The sequence below is a fragment of the Montipora capricornis genome, chromosome 2 (genome assembly GCF_036669925.1).
Source record: "Montipora capricornis isolate CH-2021 chromosome 2, ASM3666992v2, whole genome shotgun sequence".
NCBI lineage: Eukaryota > Metazoa > Cnidaria > Anthozoa > Scleractinia > Acroporidae > Montipora > Montipora capricornis.
Window position 1 is genome coordinate 4,551,881 of NC_090884.1, and position 21,527 is coordinate 4,573,407.

General features: G+C 40.3%; 1 protein-coding gene across 2 annotated transcripts in view; it reads right to left on the bottom strand.

Moving 5' to 3' along the window:
* Positions 1–11,671: 11,671 nt before the first annotated feature.
* Positions 11,672–21,527, bottom strand: part of LOC138038543 (uncharacterized) — a 15,144-nt gene continuing 5,288 nt past the window's right edge. For both annotated transcript variants that reach the window (XM_068884478.1, XM_068884479.1), the window contains 5 exons: positions 17,813–17,888; positions 16,981–17,327; positions 15,726–15,860; positions 14,414–14,524; positions 11,672–12,224 (listed from right to left, as the gene is read on the bottom strand). In XM_068884478.1, coding sequence (XP_068740579.1) covers positions 12,192–12,224; positions 14,414–14,524; positions 15,726–15,860; positions 16,981–17,327; positions 17,813–17,888 — 702 coding nt within the window. In that variant the 3' untranslated portion in view covers positions 11,672–12,191. The remainder of the gene's footprint in view (positions 12,225–14,413; positions 14,525–15,725; positions 15,861–16,980; positions 17,328–17,812; positions 17,889–21,527) is intronic.

The window sequence follows — 21,527 nt, forward strand, 5'->3', positions numbered from 1 at the left end:
TTTGTCCACCAGCATTGTACACTGCTGCATTGTTATATGTGGGGTGCTTCCCTTAAGACAAAATTTCCGGAGATTTCGGGCTGAAGTCAAATGGAAAGGTCCGTTTCGGTTCGGTCCGACCAGGAATATTTGGGACCACCTCTAGAGGTCCGGTTCGACCGAAACGTGCAGTTTACAAACATTCTCGTTTCCAGCGGCATTTCATCGTGACGTAACCGAAATTTTGGTCAAAACGTAAATGCGAACCCTTCGGTCAGGTTGGAATTGACTTTTGATGAAAACTGTCGTTTCATTTTCCTTGGTTAGTTCCATTGGTCTCTGGTCCGGCCATAATGGAAAGCACCCTGTGTCTCTAGAGATTGGTTGCAAAACCAACCTTGTCCCCAGGGTTCTCTCCCACTCGTCCCCCGGGACGAGTAGGAGAGACCTTGGAGAAGAACCGTGGAGAGAACCGTTTATATGGAGAAAAGTTGTCCCGGGCAGAAGGGTGTCCCCTCGACAGTAGGGTCATCCTCCTAGCCGGACGCTCGCTTAACCGGGGCAATATTCGCATTCTCGTCACCAGTGCCTTGGGTCTTGTGTTTGCGCAACCAAGTTTTTCCCTCAATTCAACCAACTCTCTCCCTCAATTGAAGGATTATTCTTAATGGCCTATTTTCACAATAGCGTCATTTGACTACAACTACCAGAATTCAGTTTGTTTTTCTTTCCTTATTTAAATTTTGCATTCCCAGCGGGGTAAAAACAACAATAGCTCTAATTAGCATGAGACAAGCAAAACCTGAAGGATTCTGGTACTTGTAGTCAAATGACGTCATTATGCAAAGGTCCTATTGTCCAATTTCTTCCAAGTGAAGTATTATCGTTCATTTTGGACACTGAAAGCTTGATAGGGATCATGGAAATGAACATATTTCTTTTAAAAGCCGAACCCCAATGTCTGGACTCGCAGGACTCGAACTTGGAACGTTTGATTTATAACCCCCTTGACTTAACCACTAGACTACTACATCACTAACTGCGAGGATATCATTTTTTATTAACGTCAATAATGTTTTCTTCCAAAAGTGCTGCTGTAAACGTGTATTAACACCCGCTAAGAGGCAAGCTTACACAGTGAAAAATGTCGGTTACCAAACTTCAAGAGAAAGCTAACCATTTTAAAATCAAGCTTCAGACTTAACCATTATTCAGCAATGATTATTTAACAATTATTCCATAAGCGCGCGTTGGATATGAGATGGTAAATAGCCAACGAGGCGCGTAGCGCCGAGTTGGCTATAACCAGTCTCGTATCCAACAAGCGCGAATGGAATAATTGTTTTATTAAATTCCCTCAACTCCAAAAATTTGGTAGTACGAAATACGAGCGGAAAAAGCGAGCAAATCCGAGCGAAATGGAAAAAACCTGATGAGAACTGATGCGATGTTGTGTAATACCTTGTTGTCAGACAGACGCAGGCTCATCACAAAAACATTTCTTGCATTTTCGCGTTCTTCTAAACGTCGGAATTGATCCAAACTTTCCACAAAAAATGTTTTTTTTTCTTTTTGGCTTCATTCAAAGGGAAATTTGGCTTTCCGGCGAAAACATTTTTAGTTTAGCAACGCTTAACGCAATCATTTACCATATAAGGTCAAACCAAGGTATATGAGCTGATAACCGAGATTGAGTGAACCAATCAGAGCATGCGAAATGCATTATCCGAGGTTGAGAATTTAATAAATACATATATACTTATTAGCTTTGGTAAATAATCGGCACATTTTCTAGTCAAAAACAGTGCATTTAAGTGGGTACTCGCTCCGGGTTCAAATCCTGTCCTGTACTTTTTTTCTTTTTATTTGCTACCACAAGTCCTGGGACAGAGTAATCTTAATGGAGGATTATACTTCATTTGGAGCAAACTGATAATGAAGGATAACCCTTCATTTGAGGAAGAAATCGTGTTGTCTTGGCAGGAATTTTGTCTGGGTGAGACGGATGAGCGGATCAGCTACGGCGACGGTGACGAAAACGTCTCTTCAAAACGTAACTTTGCACAATCCTAAGTCAAAATGGATAATACTTCATTTAAGGCAAACTGACAATGAAGGATAATCCTTCATTTGAGGAAGAGATCGTGTTGCACTTCAATTTGGTCGTTCTAGTAATCCCAGCCCCGTTTATATGAAGAAAAGTTGTCCCGGGCAGAAGGGTGTCCCCTCGCTTAACCGGGGCAATATTCGCATTCTCGTCACCAGTGCCTCGGGTCTTATGTCTGCGCACGACCCGAGGCCGAGGTTCTCTAACTCAGTCACGCGAAAAGGAGAAGAGCTCTGGTGACGAGATTGGGTCAATAGACCATTAACACTTGTGTGTTTAGTTTCATTGTCTTTAAATGAAAGTGAGGCTGGAGTTGACTTTGCTTTGATAGAAATCTCGCTGCTTTTCTTATGTAAATTCCTACTAATTAGCATGAGAACAACATCATTAACATGAGAAAAGCAGTGAGGTTTCTATGAAAGTAAGTTCAACTCCAGACTCACTTTCATTCAAAGGCCAGGTAACTGAGCACACAACTGCAAAATGGTCTATTCGGAAGGCAAGATAATGCAATATGATCTCTTCTCTATATTCACGATTATCGTCAATTCGTAATTTGCATAAAGTTTGCTATTATTGTTAATTTAGGACACTGTGTCTCAGGACTTGTGGTAGCAGAGAAAACAAGGAACTAAAATATTATATCACTGAACTGGATTTGGCCCGGAGTCTCTACTCCACCGGAACCGCTTTTTTCCGCTTAACAACTGAAGATCAAGAGATCGTGCTCTCTCTTAAAAAAAAAAGATTGAGTTAACATCGCTACTTGTGCAAATACATTGTTCGTGGTTAGTCTTACGAAGCTCGTTTCATCCTGACCAAGGTGCCCAATGCGTTTGCCAAGCAGAAAGGTCTCTGATGAGTCCCTTGGTCGGGATGAAACGAGCTTCGTAAGGCTAACCACGAACAACGTATTTTCACAAGTTAACTGTCAAATTTATTGTCAATATCGCTACTGAAGAGTAATTAGACCTAAGCTAGATCATATTAGGCCGCCTAAGCTTTGATTAATAAAACGTTTAGCTTTGTCGTAAAGTTTGGTGACAGACATTTTGCAGTGTAATACTGTTTGTTGCCGAGAGATATTACAGCGTTATCAAGTTTAAAGTTATCACCGAGTCGTTAGCGGTGCGGTCAAGTGGTTAGGTGACGGGTTAATCAGCATTTCCAGGTTCGAGTCCTATGTCCATACACTTGGGTTGTCTTTTGAAAGATATATGACCATTTCCCATGATCCAATTAATTCAAATTTTCAGTCTTCTAAATTAACGATAATAGTAAATTCAGAGCAAATTACGAATTAACGGTAACACTGAATAGACCGTATTCGTATCATCGGTTGCTGCGATCATAATCATTTTATTTCAATAGTTTAAATTTAGTAAATTAAAGAAATACACAACCCGCATACAGCAAAGCTAATCGAGGTGGGCTGTGTAACTTGCATTAATCAAATTTAGAAAATATAGATTAACAGTAAATCAGGTAAAGGAAGAAAGAAATAAAATAAAATATAATAAAATAAAAGATATAAGAATACAAATACAATCACAGATAGCAAGCATTTGCATGAGAGCAAGAACCTATAAGTTGACATGAAACATAAGGAAGTAATAATGATAGCTAGAGTATGATTAATGATAATTGGTAATTTTCAAGATTAACGTTGAGGCATCAACATAATCATCCTCATCACCAAGCACCGTACGTAAAAAGTGGTGAATTTTGTATTTGAAAGGTTTTTTCCTAAGTTTGCGCAAATCAGGCTTCAGGCAATTCCATAACTTAGCTCCCAAAATGGAAAGCGAATTAAGTCGAATACTCAGTCTTGATTTATTAACATACAAGTTATACCAGCATCAGAAAATCTAGAGTCATATGAATGAACGTCGGATGACCAGGTAAAAAGATTATAGATACTCTGAGGCGCAGAATTGGTAGATATGTAGTGCATAAGAGAACATAATGTTTCAAAATAGAGCATATTGAGGGGTAGAATAGCATGTAGCAAGAGAAAATGAGGGACAGAGAGGGAGGCTCAAGGCGTTGGCCGGGATATGTTATGTCCACGAAAGTTATTTTTAGACGAGCGGAAGTCTTTGTTCTAGCGGAAGTCTGTCTTCTGAGACGTCCGCATGCAGTCTTGCCTCGCTCTCAGGTTCTTAGTGAAAAGAGAAAATGATGGCGCAAGGGGAAGGCTGATGAATATACATTTTCTTTCAAACATCGGACCGAGGTTGGCCTGCATGCGGACGTCTCGGAAGACTTCCGCTCGTCTAAAAATAACTTTCGTGGACATGACATATCCCAAGGGCTGGACCGGGAGCCTCCTTCTCTGTCCCCCATTTTCTCTTGCATGTAGTCTATTTCCAACACTGAAAGAATATTAGCCTAAGAGCTCGTTTTTGTAAGATAAAGATCTTCCTCAAATAACCTGTGCAGCTTGGCCCCAGGCAGCAATTCCATAGTAGGTATACAGGAAAATAAGAGGACGGTAAATTTGGATTGAAGTATTTAAAGGGTCGGAGTGCCTTAATGGTACAATAATTCAAACAACTCTGCTGATTTTAGAGGCAAGATAATCGATATGATATTTCCAGATTAAGTTTTTATCGATAACAACTACCAGGCCAGGAACTTCACATAATCTTTGCATTCAAGAGAAGTATCAATATTTGAGGCATTATTGTTTGTCCTTATATTAATCTGATAGTTAAGACTCTCAGAATTGGACTGGAACTACGTAGCTTGCAATGGAGGCTAATGCAGGGCAATCTTTTCAAAAGCAAATACCATTAAATATATTCCCCGCATAAGCCTCTAGTTCCAGTCCAACACTGACTGAATACGACTATGGTCTATTCGAGGTCAACATGATCTCTTCTCTAAATTAACGTCTACCGTTAATTCTTAATTAGCTTTCAATTTAATTTAGAACACTGTGTCCCAGGACTTGTGGTAGCAGAGAAAATAAGGAAATAAAAAAATTATATCTGTGGATTGAATTCGAACCTGGAACTTCTATTTCATAGGAACCGCTTCTTTCCGCTTCGCTACTGAAGATCACTACAACGCGTTTTCAAAGAAACGTTTTTTATAGTCTGCCATAGAATATCGCTGCTGAATAAAAATATAAGGCCTAGGCTAGGTTAATAATTTAAGCCTAACCTTGGATTTAAAATGTTTAGCTTTGTCGTGAAGTTTGGAAAGCGACCTTTGCGGACTGTAATATTGTTTGTTGTCGTTGGATAACACAGCATTATCAAATAGTGTTTAAAATATTGTTCCTGAGTAGCTAGCGGTGCGGTGGTCAAGTGGTTAGGTAACGGGTTAATAATGAACATTCCTAGGTTCGAGTCCTACTTCCTTACACTTGGGTTGTCTTTTAAAAATATATATGTCCATTTCCCATAATCCATATCAAGCTTTCAGTCTTCTAAATTAACGGTAATAGTAAATTCAGAGCAAATTAAGAATTAACGATCATCGTTAATTCAAGAAAGAGAATGGGTTGTCGAGGTAGAGAATGAGTCGGATAACAAGAGCATGCGCGAGCGCTGTCTTCCCAGTCTCCTGGGCCCAGTTGTTCAAACGATGGATAGCGCGCTATCCGCCGGATAAATCACTATCCACTGGATAAATCACTATCCATTAGATAGCGCAATCGGTTTCGCTATGGCTTATCCACTGGATAGGGATAGGGGGCGAAAAAGGCAGCGACTGAAGAACATAAAACGATGGAAGCATGTATAGTAAATTCTCTACTTTTCACCCAAAATTTGAGAAGTGTCCGGAAGTCTTTTGAACCCGATTGTAGATGTTAGGACTGACGAAAAAACGTTTTCATTATAAAGGATCGAAGGGAGTTATAGTACCCGAATTGTCCCGAAAAGTTGGAGTTCTAAGAAAACAAACGAACAAAAGAAAAACGCGCACTGCACGTGGCAAGGGTATCATCGGAGATCAAAGTCCGGTGACATTTACCATGCACCCTGGGAAGATACACAGGCTCTAAGGTAGCTGATTTTTTGTTAGATCAGGGACACCCAACGTCAATTTTCGGAAAATATCTGTTCGGAAGACGATTTGAGATCTAGAATTTTCCGAACATTTGTTGTAAAATTTCTTGCTTGCCTGCCTGTCCTAGGATTTTCGAACATCTAAAAAATGGTATAATTGCCCATTTTTAAGGGATTTTTACCCTAAAAAGGTCTCCTAAAATTTTCGGGAGCCCTTTTTTCTGGCTGAAATTTTCGAAAAGGTAAGTTTTAATCCCTATAATTTTCGGATCACTAGACTTTCAGCTAGGAAATCCGAAAAGATGAACAATTTTTGGGGGATAAAAATATGCCTATATCTTCCGTTTAAATACTAAAATACGTTTGACAATGCTATGTCTAAGTGGTTTTGAACTATATTCTCGTTGGGTGCCCCTGTTAGATGTTCGATCAGTTGCCTGTTAGATAAGGTCGGCGCGAGCGGAAAGGGAACGCGAAAATGAGACGCGTTTCTTTGCACTCGTTTTCTCATATTTGCGCTTTTCCTACTATCTCGGAGTCTGGAACAGGCTAATCGCGGTTTAGCCTTGTTGTACGTGAGACTATGTGGATTTTAAATAATAAGTTATAGAAATCGTGTAAAAAATGCTTTGGATCGATCAGATCAAACTTTTTCCTTTGAGATCAAATTGTCAGTATCACCAACATTTTCATCTGCCCGCCAGTTCAAGCTTCTGTTTACGAAACATCAAGGTGTCTGCGTATTGTATATATAATATTAAAAACAATATTGCTGCCAACCTCGGAATTCTATCGCACGCGGTGCTTCTATCCGTCATTCTTCAGATCATATTTCAAAGCACGAAAGAACATTTTAAAGCGTTAAAAGTGTTTTTTCGAAAGAAAATCTGCGATTGTATGCCTGCAAAAAATATGTAACGAGTACACATTACTTTCAAGTTCGGCCCGGAAAAAAGGCCGACAGGGAACTTCATCTCGAAATCACGCTGATTCCTTACAAGTCAAACGTACCTCATTGTTTCTAGCTATTCCTTCGGCAAATCGTCCGCCATCACGATCAGAAAGACTGAATTTGAATTTGTTATAAACTGTGCTGTTTTAACGTCCAATAAATTTCGGGTTCTCTTGTGCCGTTTTACTTTGTGACGTCATAACTTTTTGTTTTCATTTAAGAAACAGCCAGCTTGCTAATCGATGTTTTGTTTTCGGGAAATTTAAATTTAAATATTTATAACGTAGATTTGAACTAGCCGAAAGGCTGTATCCTTTAAAATTATCGACAAAATTAAGGGAATTTTTGACGGAACTGTTTAATCGCACACCCAGTTTGATCATTTGTGCTAAACGGCTAATACGTGAGTAAAAGGAAAGTTGAACTCGGATTATTGAAATATTTTCTCTGCAATGTTTGTATCATTGATAAACTCTGCCAACGGCAAACTTCACCGCTGGTTAATTCATTGAACTGCGTTTTGTGTATCGCTTACGACAACCGTAAAACTGAACTAAAATCGCTGGAAAAATTAGATGGTACGCTCTTGTTAACGTTCTTATCATGATTATTTTTTTGCGATTTCAGCCTGAAAACGTGCTTATCATGTTCTTAAGATTGTAAGTTCGATTGCAAACTGAGTTTTTCTCAGTTATCAGGCAGTGAGGAAACCACATTGTTGGTGTTGAAAAACATTCCCGCTAAATTTGTAAGTTAATTGTGCCCAGGCTGTCAAGTGACACCACAGTTAAACATAATTTTTCAAATTAAAATAAAATATTATACTTATTAAAGGGTTGCTAATTGAAAAGGTTCTGTACGATACAGGAGTTAGGTGGCATAAAACAGACTCGATTTTACGAAAAGAAAGTCTCGTCGTTGGGATTTAAAGGTGCTGTGTCACGAAAAATTTGCCAAATTCAGCGACTGGGAACCGGGAACCATGGCAACCAAATCAAGCGAAACAGTTAAACAGCATTTCATACAAAAGGAGGCAAACCTTAGCCAAGCCTAAAAGCGGAGCTCCCTCTGTAACCCCAGAAAGCAAATTACTAAGTACACTCTTTTATTTATAAAAACGTCTAATTTTGGAACTGAGGCTGAACGTTGTTACATAATTTGGCGTTGTGAGGCTGAAAACGTTTACATGGTATAGTTTTTAATGACTGAAATCTTGCGGACGTGACTAGGAAACGTATCAAAGTGCTTGCTTTGATGGTGTTGAAGTTTAAGATTTTGTAACGGTTATAAATAAGAACTGCTCATTAACTGAGATGTGTGTCATGCAATAAGAAAACCATTGTTATGTTATACTAAATATGCCCTTAACTATGTATATGTCATAGGGCTACATGCTGTCCAATTTGGAAATAATTGCATGAATGAAAAAAATTATGAGGACAGCCAAAATTGGACGAGGCCATAGGCCAAGTTCAATTTGGCAGTCCGAAGGATTTGTTGAATCCCATTATTTCCAAATTGGACCAGCATGCAGTCCTGTTACCGATTAATTAAATAGCTAGTCAGTTGTAATTGGGCATTACTCAGCAAGCTATTATCGTTAAAGAAAGGCGAACTAAAAGATTGTGAATCATTTTTATTTCCAAAATATTACCTGAACTCCAGAGGAATTCTTCGTTTGTTTCGCTTAAAGCACAAAAGGCATTTTTTCGCGTTCCGTAACCCTGCGCTCGCTTCAAGTTATTGCATAGGCGGCCCAAGCTCGCGTCTCTCTCCTCCGCCGAGGTTCGGTTATCGGTAAAGGCGGCGAAATACGAGGTACAAAAACCCTCAACTTGTCGCGCAACATTGTTTCGTTGCAAGTTTTTGCTGATGTTTCGCGTTTTTCACCTTGCATGATCAACTTCACCTGCAACAAAAACATTTGTTGCGGGTTGAAGAAATGCAGCGCGCTGATTAGTTGATTTGCTAGTACACGAGCACATTTGATGCGCGACAAGTTGTGAGCTTGATGAAAAACGAGCAACAACGCTAAAATTTGTTGCTCAGAGTAGACCCGCGCTCTACTTTTCGCAACAACTTTCTTCAACCCGCAACAAGTGTTTTTGTTGCGTGACAAGATGATCATGCAAGGTGAAAAAGGGGAAACATCGACCCAAACTTGCAACGAAACAAAGTTGACGCGCCAAGTTGAGGGTTTTTGTATCTCGCATTTAGCCGCCTTAAGGTGATCGGCTTTGATCGGTAAGGCGTCAGGATGTGTTCGCTATGCAAGATGAGTGCAGGCGCAAGAAACGAGATCGATTACCTCACTTTTTTTCGCCCGCGTGTACCTCGCTCAGCGGATTCACCTCCTTGACCGCGAAAAGACAAAACAAAATAAACAAGTTGAGTTAACTTACTTTATTTCGTTCATTCCTTGATAACATTTGGCTTCCCTGCACCTTTGTTGTGAAACTCAAAAACAAAAAAATATTGTCTAGAACAGTGTTGTCGCTGAGGCGGCACTATCAGTCACGTCTCGCACGTAACGCGAGCTTGGGCCACCTATGGTTAATTACTTGAATTTGCAAATTCACGATCTCGCAAAATACTGTAGTTTCTGCCATAGTTTTTCAAATGACGGTCCAACCAGTACTGCATGACACCCAAACTTTCTGATTTGTATTCGTGACCGTCCTCTTTTCTAATTTCAGCGAAAAAACGGCAAACTGAACTGCATCTTGCTCATGACGAGGGATATCTTCCAACTTTCTCGCTTCGTTACGCTGCGCCACTCTGAAAACATTCAGCCAAGTTCTTGTAATCTTGGAGGTAGTTTAGTTTTGGTTTTGCCTCGCATGTTGTCAAGCGAAAGATTGGCAAAACTGTACAATTTGAACTGTACTGCCGTAACACACTTCCGTTGAATTACTCAACTAAATATATATAAATACCCTAAAGCTTAAGACGACAGGGATACCTGTTTCTTATACAACCACCTTTTGCGCATGCGTTTTGTGTAATCTTATGACGTGTAGTGTTCTTACCAGACGAGAAAAGGGGGTAAAAAGCGGTTAAAAAATAAATATTGTTTTTAAAAGTGTAAGAGCGTAAAGTCCGTGGTGTCAATAGGCCCGCAGCGCGTGCATAAATCGCGAAAATAAACAGGTCTGTTGAAAGCGTGCTTGAATTTCAACAAATGAGCCCCAAAATCGGCAGAAATTTGTGATGCAAATGATTAATAAGACAGCTGTTATTTCCAAAACGATGGAATTACCTGGTGATAAATAACCTCGTGTAGGAGAGTGAATTATTACTTTGCAGAAACAACGGTCTACCTCAAAGAGTTGGGAGATTGTGATCGTTGTGTTGAATTCGCAAAAAGTAACAAAAACAAAAACGAAAACCCGGTGTCTTGCCATAATTTTGACACAGATGTATCCTTTGTTTCGCGAGTTGTTAGTAAACACGCAAGGTACCTTGATCACGGCGACCGCCGAATTCGACGTCACTTTCGATTTTGCGATTTACTTGTGTGGCCTAAAGTGCAATAGAAAAATTGAACGTAGCAAAAATCTCCCAAAATGTCTTTCGCTGATGATAACTTTTATATTCGCGGTTCAAAACTTATGTTGTTTTAATGTCGCTGGTGGCAAAATACTTTATTCTCGATCCATACTTCCTGAAAAGTTTCTCTTGCTCTTCCTAAAAACTGTGTATCAATATTTATTTACTTTTGCATCAACATTTGTTTTGCATAAAGCAGGCTCCCAAAATCTGTACCTTGCTTAGTTCGCATTTTTGAGCGTTAAAACAGAAGTTTTGGTTACTATGTTTCTGACAGCGAGTCGTATATTTTCAGGTCTCTCATCCAGATACTGACCCCACCGGGCAGGGGTTAACTTCAGTGAACTTTTGTCTTGGAAAGCTGTCAGAGGCTCAGAGCACACGTTTAAACTTGTGGCGAAGAAGAAGTTGCAAGGGAACTTAAAAATGATCAACATGTCAGCCTCGAAGCCAATGTTTCTCGATTCCCTGTTATTTTCTTCAATTTTTCTGGGTTTAGTATTTTATTAGTAACCACATGTCTTCTCAGGGGCCTATTTACCTAACACATCGACAATGGCACTACAATGATATACGGTACTGACCAAAACAATATCGTGTACAACTTGAATCTCCTCGAAAACAAAACGCAGCTCAGTTGACAGTTATGGAATACTGAAAGCAGAAAGCGCTGTGTTACTCCACTACTACACGTACGCAATGCGTGCCTATTTTTTAAATTGTTATGGCGGAGCTATGATTAGTCTAGGGGTTAAGACCTCTACACACGAGGGAAGTAATTGTCGATAATTTTTAGTTGTTGATAACAAAAAGTTATCGACGACAAAACGTCGATTGTGAGAATCAAGTTATCTATTGCAAATAAAATAAAAATCGAGCCACCGACAACCAAGATGTTTTCCTTTCTCAAAAGCAAAAGTACTTACGTTTTTGGTGGCAAACGCGGCCGTTTTGTTATCGACTACTCTCTTTCTCCCGTCTGTGAGCAGGTTATCGATTTCACAACGACGAAAAAGATTAAGTTTAAAGTCAGCATTCCTTCAATTAAGTTAGCTACAGGTCAAGTCACTTCAAGGTATTCTTTATTTGTTAAAGCGTCACACTTTTTAGGGCTTAATAACATTGTCAATGATGTTGAGCATTGTAATTGTTAGTGAGTCTTTCAGATGACGAACTGACCATAGCCTTGCTCTGGAGTGACTCAAATTGGGAAAAAAACGCGGCCCAAAATTAACAATAAAGCCTTCCAATCTGGATTTTTTCACATCAGTGCGCCAACGGAAAAATTATTTCTCCATTCGTTTATTCGAGTTCAACATTTATCATGCACTCACTTCAACACAATCGTGAGAATGCACGTTTTCATCAGTTGCATCTCTCAAAAATATATTTATTTACAAGAAAAGATTATTTATCAAGAGCTAGGAATCTAAAGGACAAATCTTAATTTCCATTTCTGTGACTGTCAATTGTCGTGATTCCTCAGTTGAAGGGTTTGTGAGGTCAACGTAACAATTGCTGCTCCATTGCAACAACCTAACGAGATGTCAAGTCTGTCTACTGTGAAGCCAAGAGCATGGGAACTTCAGAACTTTGTTTCCGAAACTCCTGAGGGTGGCTGTGAATCAAAATAAAGTAAATTAACTGAAGCTTAAGTGAAAACGAACAGATAAATCGCTGGACACGAATTTTAAAGCACCTGTTCACTGGATGGTACAAGGATAGGTTGCATCAAGAGCTCAACCTCGTTCCCGGGAACGAGGTTGATCTCTAGACCATTTCCGAGTTCATGTCTGCCTCCAATTGAAAGCGAGTCTAAGTGCGAAGCTTTTCTAATGAAAATTAGTTTTCATTCATATTTAAAGTAGAACTAATTACCACCACAAAAACTTTGCACTTTGACTCGCTTTGAAGGGAAGGTAGAAATGAACTCGGAAATGACCCATTTATGTCCAAAAATGTACGCACTCTTTTGTTATCCAACATGAGGTGTCGCTTCAAGTGTAAGTATTGGGCTACCTATTAAAGTGCAAGAGCTGGCACGGTTTTCTTTTGTGAGAATAATTGCAGCTGTTTAACTTTACAATTAAGAGGAACTAAGGAGTTGAAGGGGATCTGACGTTATGACGTCGATGGTATGACGCTAGTGATGTTTAAGTTGGGGAACAGAGCAGGAAGAAACTTTGAAACGCCCATAAAAAATCGTCGTACATCTAATTACGCGCGCGTGCACATGCATTTGAGGACATATCAATAAAAAAGACCAGCTCAAAACGCACGGGCTTAAATAAGCGGTGAACACGAAAAATCTACGTTAGTGTATTGTGTACTCCGAGGCTCAGTGTGGAGCCAATTAAAAGCAACGATATTTTTTCTCTAATACCGTATTTACTCTATTAAAGGGAGAGTTTCACGTCTCTGGGCATGGGCAAATTGTCAGTCTGTCCATTTAATTTCATTGTTATTGAAACAATCAAAAGCACTGATGCAGGAAAGGGAAATAATGCCATAGAAGTGGAATTACTTTTGCAATCATTTCCCTTGCGTTGTGAACCTATTGTATGCGAATAGATAACTCGTGCGTTATGACAACTCGTGCGTAGAATACAATGTTCGACCTGTAAAATAAATTTGAGGTGAAAACTAAATTTCATATTTCCTCAATGTTTTCTGTGTAACCCGCAGTATCTTCCACCAAATTTGAGCCTTAGTCTTTCAGTGTATTTGCTTTAATACTCTCTGTGATTAATGAATATTATCTGGTTCAGTAAGAAACCGTAGAATTTACAACTGCTAGCGACAAAGCTTGGACATGCGCAAAACCGTGAAACGGTCCGACGCCGCGGCGTTTATTAAATTTTGAGCTTCTTCGATGCGGCGTTTATGCAAGGGCGGTGTTGAATTAAACGAGGCAACGATTATTTCAAAATCATGTTTCTTAAATCACTGACATCAATTACCGTAAAGGTAGATCGTTTTTAAATATTACTCAAAGTTCCAGAGAGAGGCAGGGAAAATTCTTGGTCTTAACAACGCAACTGCGCATTGTTAAAATTCTGAAGAAAGAGCTGCAAAGTATGGCCACTTCCGAAATTTAAACATCTTTATAAGAGAACATAAATTTCCAAGGCTGGTTTAGATTACCGAGTTGTAACGTAAACTTGTCTTAATTTTTTCTTACAATCCTCGAATAAACGTCACATATTCTTCTGATTGGGTGCGGCGCTGATTCGAGGGCGGTGTTTATTGGTACTTTTCCTTCCATTTTTGGCGTTTATCGAGTAAATACGCTAATTATAAATTGCCCAAGTGATTCAAAAAACATCAGAAGAAGCTACAAAACCACTTAACATAGCAATACCAGAGCTGGTACACTTCTCTGAAAATCAATACTGTTGGATTAGTCGCTCTTCTATAGAGAAAGCCTTATCGTAGGTGTGTATCATCCAGCATCGCCACATCTTTTTAATCGCTACTTAGGACTCTCCAATCTTAGTCGTTCTTTTGCTCGCCTTGCCAAACAACAAGCTTATCATCCTCCTCTCGGGCGCATTATGTCCTTAAACATCATTAGTTGCATTTGGAATTTGAGCCGGGCTCATGACATAGATTGTAAAAGAGCGGGATACTTTGTCCATGAAGTATCTAGATAGACGACCCATCTCCACAGATGTTTTTGAACGTCAATGGGAGTAGCATCCGAACGGTGTTACGGTAGGTATGTTCGAATCCCACTTATGATGTTGCTAAGCAACCTGCTACCTTACCATCTGCACTAAACTGAACGTACGGTAGTCAAGGACTTACCTCTCTTGCGTCAACGTGGGCCTTTGATGGTGGAGAATCAACAATCTCTACTTCTTCATTGTGACTTCCAGAGGATTTTGAAGCTGGTCGTCGGCTTTCCTTGCAATAATACTGAAATCAATCAATCAATCAATCAATCAATCAATCAATCAATCAATCAGTCAATCAATCAATCAATCAATCAATCAACCAATCAATCTTCCATCCATCGGCATTCGATCGATCGATCAATCAACTGATCAAGCAAACAAAAATAAAATCAGTGGGGGGGGGGGGGGGGGGGGGGAATCAAAGCTTGTACTTGGTTATACTGAGTATAATTTTCCCCGAGATAAACTTCCTTTTTCAAGCCGAATGGCTTAACGCCTCGCCAAGGACAATATCATCCAAGTCGACACAGATGTTAAGTGTATAGCCAGCGTGATTATACCAGTGATAAGACCTTGATCTTTATGTGACTTGGGTCAGTGAAGCAAAACACTACCTCATTCATACTCTGATGTTCGATAAATCTAGCTCAGCAGTCGGGATTCTCATCAGTATCTGCGTGATCGATTCCATTACACTGCTCGGTTTAGGTTTGGAAACTAAAGTTTATGTTTCATTTTGGCTTAGTTGATCTCTATATCGAAATAGCTCCTCTTCCCATTACAAAAATTATGAATCATGAAACGCTTTCCAATAATCAACGATTTTAGATGATGATGATAGACTCGATGCCTATTCTGGGAATAGAACATGGAAAACTGTGCAAAATATCACAACTGTTAAAATGAAGAATACCTAATTATCCCATGGATATGATTTGAATTTGGGCATGAGATGGAAATCCCAAAAACATATCCAAAAAGTGTGAGCCGAATAATTGTTTTAAATAAATCCGGAAGGATTGGGTTCCTGGAAACTACGCGGGTTTCTTATCATATTTCTCACATAGTACGCGAGCTATGATTGGTTAATTTAGAGGGCCGTATTCCACAGCACAGGCCAATAAATTTGAAATTTGATGCTGTATTTTCTCGGTGAAACTATTTAAATCTTACAAGAAACTATTTCAAAAAGCCATGAGCTTTATTCGTTTTTAAGGTTTTGACGCTTCGCGCCGAGCCCTTGGCCATGGGCCCAACGGAAAAAAAAAACACAGTCCGTAACTTATAGTACGGAACTCGAACTCGGTTAGTACGAGATTTCGGATTTGGCGGGTCAGCGACTGAGAACGCCAAAAACGCAATATCCGAGGCCGAAATTTTAATACAGAGAAATAATCAGTAATCAAGAATTAAAACTAGGCCTTCCTGGTTTGTGGACTCACCACTGCAATGGTAAGCAGAAGAATAGTTGCTACGACACCAACTGCAATTCCAAGTGCTATGTATGTTCGCTCAGTTTCGCTGAAGCCAGATGGTTTTGGAGGGGCGTTCGAACCTTTAGCCTGCACGTTTTTAATCTGAAAATTGAACAAGGAAAGAAAGAAAGAAAGAAACTTTTAATGGCTGTTACAATGGACAAGAATGAATCAGTACACAAACGAATCAGATGGTACTAAACAAGAGAAATTAGGGAGACAGAAAGGGCGTCGCCCAGTCTAGCCGTTGGGATATGCTGATTTCAGTTCAGTTATTTTTAGATGTCGAGAAAACGGAAAAGCAAAGCCAGGAGACGTCAAAATGGCGTTCCAGTGACACCACGGTTTGTTGACAAACGAGTTTCAAAAGCAAGGAAATTGCCGGTATATATCTTGTCCCAAACCCGATGTGGGAGATAAATTGTACAAATCATTGTGAATCTAATGGCTTGTTGGTAAACGGGTAAAAACCTAAAGGTCCCTATTTTTACAAGGGTAGCACGTGACACAACCTCGTTCCCAGGACTTTCTCCGCCGAGGAGAGGGTGGGCCTGGGAACGAGGGTAGCACGCGACAGTCAAGTAGAGATACACTGGCACTCCGTCTCTCTGCCTCGTTTATTTTAACCCAAAATAAACAAGTATAAATCCGGCGAATGGAATTAGAAGCTTCAAAGGATTGTGTGTTAGGACATAGTTGAGGGAGACTGGTTTGAAAACCCGGCAAACTTCAAAGGACTGGGGGTATTGTTTCGTGTTTGAGGTTAGGACGACAAGTCACGTGACAAGAGCCCTGCCCAGTAGACAAACAAACATGGCGGACGACAGTGATGAGGCCACTGTCTATGGTCTCGTATACTTCTTCGATAGACCCCGTTATTGACTCAGTTGACATGTCAGACTCGACGCGTTCATTCCCCACGATCGACCTAAACTGACTGTATGCACGAAATATCGTTTGACTTGCGAACCATATCCGAATCCCTCGAGTCTGCAGACTGTGTGTTGGAGATAACGGTCTATAAGTAAAGAAAACGGACCATACGGCGGACCATTTAATTATGGACCCACGGTCAGTGTCAGGGCAGTGGAGCATGCATGCTTCCCATTTCGGGTACCCACCCACTTCTTGTCTCGGCTTCCAGGATCCCGTCTGTCCCCTCCCATCCTCCACTCAACTGATCAATTCCGTTTGGCTTTTTTTTTTTTTCGTAACAGCTCACCTTTCGTTCAAAAAGTGGTCCCAATAGTTGCCCGAGACTGTTCTCAGTTAGATAATAAAGAATCCTGAATGCCTCTTTGGTCATTTCTTCATCGACGTCATCATAGTTTCCGCCGGGCTTAATCACATAAAACAATAGAGACGCCTCTTCCGTGTTTTTTTTGGGTGATTGGCAGCTTTCGTCAAAATTATTGAGATATAGTTGAGAAAGCATAATTGAAGTGCCGTCATCTTTGATGAGCATCTCAGAAAGTTTGGTCTTGACATATGTCTCTAGAAGACAGAGTTCAGACCAAGGGAATTTCAAGTCCATCTGAACGTACACTGAGGGCAAAGGCTTGGACAAACCTATAAGGAGGCAAGACATATCATGTTATGGGCAAGTTAGTCAAAGTTATAGATAGAATCCAAAATAATTACTTAAGTGAGAACAAAAACCGTTTGAAAATTAACAGACTGGAAACAGTATCAGCGCATTGTCAACATAGCCCCAAGTCAGCAATTCGCCCCCTGGACATTTAGCCCAGAACAATTCGCCTACCTCCATTAACTTGTATCAGTAGGCATGACTAAAATCAGTGCTAAGGCCTAAATTAAGTGATCATTGCACTAGAATTAATCATATCTGGATAAGGGGTGAATAAACCGGGGATAAATTGTCCAGGGAGCGAATTGCCTGAAATAGCACACTTTGATAGTCGGTCAGTATAAAATGCAGACTGCAGACTGGGTCTAAAATGCAGGCTAAGGCCTAGGTCTAGGCCTGGGCCGAGGCTTATCTCGTACCGTAGTCTGCAGTCTGCATTTTAAACTGACCGCTTAGATAGTCTTACTTGTCGTCAGAGAAGGAGCACAAAGCAACAGGAAGAAAACCGAAGTCGCGTAACCCATCTGTGAAATTCTTTTAACCTATATGTAGAGAATAGAAATGCAGTAGTGAACAAGTTCTGCCTATCCCTCCAAAACAAAAAATAAATCGAGGAAATTCGCTTATTTCTAGATTATGCTCATTATGATTTTGACCGCGCACCGGGGGCTCAGCGGGTTTGACCACTGGTCGTGAGTTCGACTCTAGACCAACAATCAGAGTCTTTAAATCATACTGAGCAGAAAGTGTTGCCTTTGTAATCACATCTGCAAATGGTTAAACTCTAGTCTTCTCGGATAAGGACGATAAACTGTGGGACCCCGTCTTACCACGGGCCGCGGTGGCCTCATGATCGGATCGAGTGGTCCGGGTTCGCGCCCTGGGACATTGCCTGGGACATTGTGTTGTGTTCTTGGGCAAGACACTTTACTCTCACGGTGCCTCTCTCCACCCAGGTGTATAAATGGGTACCGGCGAAAATGCTGGGGGTAATCCTGCGATGGACTAGCATCCCATCCAGGGGGGAGTAGAAATACTCCTAGTCGCTTCATGCTACAAAAACCGGGATAAGCTCCGGCGTAACAGGCCATTTGGCTCGTAAGCAGACTTTACCTTTTAATCCATCTCACAACCCTTCATAAACGGGAGCACATTACCCGGAGCTTCCGTACGTATTGTACCCTTAAGTCAATCCTGTCCTTTTATTTTTAGAACTGCTATATTTTGAAATACCTTCGTGTTTCAGCGCGGCGTGCCATATGTGACGCAATCAGTGGATGACCAAAGGCCTCTTATGATTGGCTATTGTGAAAACACCCACGAAAACTTCCCCGGGAGTTGCTACTAAAAATAAAAAGATACGGGCGCGACGGGGTTGACTCAGAGGGTTAATATGGAAGACGGAGGCTCCGGGTAATAAGCTCCTGTGATAACCCCATGGGACGTAAGATAACCTACACAGGTGTCTATAAATTGTACCCTTAGCTGTATGTAAATTTGGTCAGAAATTAAGGAATAAAAGAGAAAAAATTTCCACATTGATCTTTTTAGCAAGTTATGTTGACAATTTCAGCATAAACGTAGATCTTATCTCTTCAAATGATGCCATCAACACCAGCAAAACCACAACACTTCTGAAGGGACGAAATAAAAAATCTCAACGCTAAGTTCTGATACGATTGTCCCGATGGCCTAATTCGAATCGTTTATCGAAAAAGTAAATAGAACTATTGATGTTGAAAAGGGAAAGGAACTTTATTATTAAGTGTCTAGTCTTCTAAAGCTGGAGTACTGATTGGGCAACTGGCCGTGTTTTCACGACAGCCGTTGTCTCGCTTAACATTCCTGATTCAGACTTCGTTAAGCAACTTAAAAATGATACCTGTTTTCACGGGTAAGATTAAAGTGCCCATAACCCCAAAATATTTTTTTCGCTAAAATGAATCTTTGCACCTGTTCGAAACGCATTGCGGCCATTTTTTCCTTTTTCTAACAAATCCTGCCATTTTATAGGCTTCGAAAGTTGCGAAAATCCAAGCATCTTTTCTTCACGACCGAGTCAGAAGGAGAGTGGGTCTATTCCTGTTTTTACGTCACAATCTACTTTGCATGCATTTTTACAAAGAGTTAATACAATGTAAATCAGTTTGTGACGTAAAAACAGGAATAGACCAACTCCCCTTCTAACTCGGTCGTGAACAAAAGATGCTTGGATTTTCGCGACTTTCGAAGCCTCTAAATGGCAGGATTTGTTAGAAAAAGGAAAAAATAGCCTCGATGCGTTTCGAACAGGTGCAAAAATTCATTTTAGCGAAAAAAATATTTTTAAATGAAGAGAGAGCACGTGCCCGAAAGATAAAAATATTAAAAATAGCACGCCTGTTGTATTTCCGATTTGAATAATCGCAAGCGACTCCTCATCGGCCGAAAGTAATTGCCAACTCGCTTAAGCTACCTTGGTTTGTTGGCTTAAATTTAATGAGAATTCTATTGAAATTTGCCGACTCGCTTAACTTTAAGCGAGTTGGGAAAGGAACTGTTTTCACGGAATTTTGGGTTGTCACTCGCTAAGCGACCTAAAAAACCGCTCGTGAAAACACGGGCACTGCAAACTGAAATCAACAAATTAACGCAAATGAAATCAAATGTTTGTTTTTGAGAAGAGGGAATACCGAAGCACCCTCGAGTCTGGGAATTGAACGCTGTTCACAATTCGGTAGGAAGCGAATGCTCTCAGCACTACCGCCAACCTTGCACAGTTGAAGGTTTAATGCTGCATTTTTGCTAGGTTCTTAATATTGTCCCGCTGATCTGCGGGCTCGATCTACAAAGTTCTGCTGGTCAGGCCCCAGTTTTTCAAAAGGTGGATTGCGTTATCTACCGGATAAATCACTATCCACTGGATAGCGCAATTGATTTCGCAATGACTTGTTCACTGGATAGTGATTTATCCGGCGGAAAGCGCTATCCATCGTTTGAACAACTGGGCACAGAATTAAAGTGCAATAATTTGAAAGTGTAATGCTCCCGTGCGAAGGATTACATACAAGTTGCTTGGCAACGAGCGAAAGGACATCTGACGATAGCCGCCATGTTGGATTTGCTATTATCATGCAAATTAGCTACACACTTCTGACAGGGCAAACAACACAAGTTCGAGAGGTTATAACGAACATCTTAGCCACACAGATGATTTGTTTCATGTTCATTGAATGTTTATCACCTAAGTAGTAAAACAGAATGCTTGCACAAGTTACTTCGATTTTTTTTTACTGAAAAATTAGCAGATAACGAAGTAGAAAGTCAAAATGTCGGAGGCAATCAAAAGACATAAAATTATTATAAAAGGAACTTAATTCTAAATTCTAAAATGTACTTTTAGCAATGTTAATTCAATATTTCGACGTGCCGATTTTCCGCAATTTGCCTTTAATCCAATGTTTGCCCCCCAGCATAACACATGGCTAATTTGCATGACAATTTGAAAACCAACATGGCCGCTATCGTGAATAAGGGCTATTGGTTGCAATAATGCGGGGAGATCTTTTCAAATGCAAATACTATTTAAATATATTCCCCCGCATTAGCCTTCATTGCAAGCTACTGTTCCTGTCCAGTACTGAGAATACGAATATGGTCTCAGATTAAAATGGCTGTCCGATCGAAAACTTCCCATAGAACTTGAAGTTGAAGAACAATCCATTTCCCTTGAACTTCTTTTGTTGATAAACGCATCAACTTTCATGCACAATGCCGCCAAGAGCCCATCTACTCGAGAATTTTGTACGGTGTGCCTGATAAAACGTTTTCAAGCTTCCAACGTCGCAATTCCTCAAGCTTGGTCGCAATTTAAATTTATCTGTTGAAAGACATGAGCTTGAACACTTGAAGTTACGGTTTGATTACGTATATCGCCATGTACGTGTCACGAAACACAAGTCAAGTCTGTAAGTCAATCGGAAACGTCCAAGCGTAAAAGTGTTATTGCGAAATCGTTCTTCTCTGATCGATGAAAGAAATTCATGTATTTGAAGTGCGCGCTATAAACGAATGAGAGAATGGCTCTCTCTTTTTGACACTGGAGAAATTCAGGTGGATTCGACGGGATTCAAACGAAAAACTTATATCTTCTGCGATGCTGGTGCAATGCTCTACCAGGTCATTTTTTCGGGTTCATGTGT